Below are 3,174 nucleotides of genomic sequence, written 5' to 3'. Positions count from 1 at the left end.
GAATGCAGTGATGCACTTCCTGCTCTAGTCTGGCAGCGTGTGACTTCAAGACTACTCAAGTCCAAGGCTCTATTCACGTATTTTTAACGGCTCTTGATAACTCCTCCTCCTTTGAATGTGTTGAATCTCATGCAATGATTAGGAAAAGCCTTTCATGCTCTATAAAAGTGTGCAGTAGCAAATAATGTCATGATTAGTCTCTCATTAATATTTGCCTTCATCATACCTAGATGGCCTTGGTAGAATAGGTGGATGATTTCTGTTGATATCCAGAGTTCAGAGCTGTTTCTTCCGGTCTAGGGTTCTAAGGTTTCTTTTGTAATGTGATCAGACCAACTGTTTGAATCCTGTCTTGGAATATAAAGCTACCTGTCTTGGAAAAGCTTAGCTTTCCAGTAATGTAGTGTATCACCCACATAAAATTTCAATTATACATACATGCTTAGTATTGATTTCAGTTAAGAATTGTGTAATCAACCATTTGTCTGTAAAGACTATTAATCAGTCCCAGCAATGTGCAAAAAAGACAAAATTTGTAGCGTGTGTGACATTTCATGTTACAGAGGGGGAACGGAATTCGGTAACACATGGCTGCATAAGCTGCTTGGCTACTTAGCAATTGATGAAAGTTGATAATGATGCCAAGCTGTTTTTTCAGAGATATTTGGGGTTGATTCACATGTGGGGAAACTGGCATGTGTTTCCGAATAAAATTCTAGGGACTTGAAACACATTGTGGTGATCTCAAACTAAACACTTGCCTACTCTACTTCTATCATTGGTTTTCTGACCTCTTTACTACTGTGTTTTTTACTCCTTAGGGAAAACTGCATGACTTCTGGGAGCCAGATTCATGAAATCTTGCCTAGTTCAGGGGAAATAACAGAAAAACTCTGAAACCAAGGAAGGTGTAGAATGAATGGAGCTTCACCTTGGTTGGAACAGAAGAAATCAGTCACCTGAATTAGAACCTGAGCTTGATTCAGGCAAATACTAGAAACACAAGGATCTAATTTGATTAACATTGCTTTTGCTACAAATACACTACTTCTGAAAAATTGAAGTGGGTAAAGTGAAAAAAAAAAACCAGCTATTTCTATAGCCCTGTCTGAATTGGCTAGTAATACTTCATCATAGTGAAAGTGGAGGGAAGTTTTCTCATTTCCATTGTTAATCACAAGACATTTGACAACCATATGTATTAGTTTTGTTGCCAGCGCACACCTGCAAGCCTTGTTTTAGGATGGCTGGGAAAGAACTGCCCTGTGACATGGAACGTGAGTTCAGAAACAGTGTTAGACCTCCCCTGTTGTGAGCAGGTGAGGAGTGGTGCAGAACTGGGCTGAGTAACAGAATTGCCTGCACATGTTAATCTGCAAAGCAGAATTGGTATGACCATCCAGTGTCTCTAAAAAATACAAAATACAGCAGCTGCATGTGAACAGGTGGCTGTTCTCACGTTCACTTGAGGGTGGAACAGAGCGTAAGAGGGCTTGTGCCCAACAGGTTAAGTGGATGCTTCTTCGCACTGTGGTTGTGTGTTATCAAATAACAAAATGGTATTTTTTACTAGTGATGTACTCATTTTAACTTAACTTCCTCATCTTAAAGCATTAATTTATTTATGCAGTGAATGTGACTGCACATGTTTTCTATAAGACCAAGTTATAAATCAAATCTTGTTACACCAGTAGTATTGTTGTACTGCTCTTTAAAAAACTGTTACCTGGCTTCAGCACTTTCTCTAAATGGAGGGAATACTATTCCTAAAATACCAACTCAGTGGAGATTTGAGGAGATGAGCACTTGGCCACATACGTAAAAACTGTGAAGGCCGTGTGAGGTCTGAATTCCTGTGTGTGAAGTCTTGTCGCACACGCAGTATGTGCGCAAAGCTCCAAGAGCTGTTTGTGAAACAATCAAAGGAAGATGAGATCTCCTTCTGTGCTCTCTGTGCAAATGCCCTCATTCAAATGTTGCGTTGCTGTATATGTGATGAGAAAGTTAAGGTTTTTGGTAGAAGCACCAACTGGGACTCCCTTAAGTGAGATTTTTAATAATATCAACATGTGCGTTTTACAATACTGTTTCCTTTAACTTTTGTAGGTTACCCTGTCTTGTCTTGTATGATAAATTCCCTACAACTTTCCAAGTAAGAATGTAAAATAAGGCTCAAAAAAAACCCCAAAACCAATCTTCAAATTTAAGTATGTATATTACATATAGAGGAACTGCTATAGAGTGAACACATGTCTTATAGGGAAGGTATTTTACTTGCAAATTCATACTAAATGTTTTTGTCTTTCACTTCGAGTGTTAAAGAGTTAGCCTAGGACCGCAGCATCTCTGTGCCCTTCATAGGATAATCAGCTAATCTTTGTTCAGACAAAAGTTACACTTGTGGCATTGTTTGAGGATTGGGGATGGGGGCGGGGGTGGTGTATTCCCTTTTTTTTTAATCTCAACATGTTATTTAAGAATTGGAAGAATCTACCTCAAAGGGTATCTTTGGCAATAGAACTGCTTTAGGCTAAAAAAAAAAGTATGTGGTGTTACATAGGTGTGGCAACACCATCCTTTGCTCTGCCTGTCTTTGATAGTCTATCAACCTTCCCTCTGGTAGCAGTTGCTTACTCTGTTGAAGATCTTGTATGTAATTTTATTAATGTTTGTATTTTTTCTCACTACTGTTGTATAAAGTTTAAAAAAAATTGCAGAATGTTTACTGTATGTAATGTGTATATATTTTTCTTACCATGTAAAGTTAAAGTTGCTGTCCTGTATATTTTGGAGAAGGAAAGGGGAGGGGTTTAGATGAACAGCTTTTGTACTGCAGTTCGGAGCACATTGAAACTGCTGGCTTTTTTTTCCAGATGAAATAACCACTTTGATACTTACTTTTATTTAATAGAACAATGAAAAAATAAAGCCAGTCATGCTTTTCTAATTAAATGTCCCTACACAAAATGGGCATGCCTCAGCTCTGTTTCGCACAAAAAAAAGATGTCTGCAGGTCCTCTTCTGCTCTTATGGCAGACGTTGCAGTTCTTGGGTTCACAGCTGATTAGCTTACTATAAATGGAGAAGGTCATGAAATAAATCTTAGCTCAGCCAGTCCTGTGTTTTCATGCTTAATGCCTGTGTATACATTCTGGCATTTTCCCCCTCTCTCTC

General features: G+C 38.4%; 1 protein-coding gene across 1 annotated transcript in view; it reads left to right on the top strand.

Moving 5' to 3' along the window:
- Positions 1-857, top strand: part of FAM178A (family with sequence similarity 178, member A) — a 23,717-nt gene extending 22,860 nt beyond the window's left edge. The window contains exon 21 of the mRNA XM_010288804.1: positions 822-857. Coding sequence (XP_010287106.1) covers positions 822-857 — 36 coding nt within the window. The remainder of the gene's footprint in view (positions 1-821) is intronic.
- The last annotated feature ends 2,317 nt before the right edge of the window (positions 858-3,174 follow it).

Source organism: Phaethon lepturus, unplaced genomic scaffold, assembly GCF_000687285.1.
Source record: "Phaethon lepturus isolate BGI_N335 unplaced genomic scaffold, ASM68728v1 scaffold44286, whole genome shotgun sequence".
Classification (NCBI taxonomy): domain Eukaryota; kingdom Metazoa; phylum Chordata; class Aves; order Phaethontiformes; family Phaethontidae; genus Phaethon; species Phaethon lepturus.
Note: the sequence above shows the minus strand (reverse complement) of the source record. Positions and strands in the feature narration are given on the sequence as shown.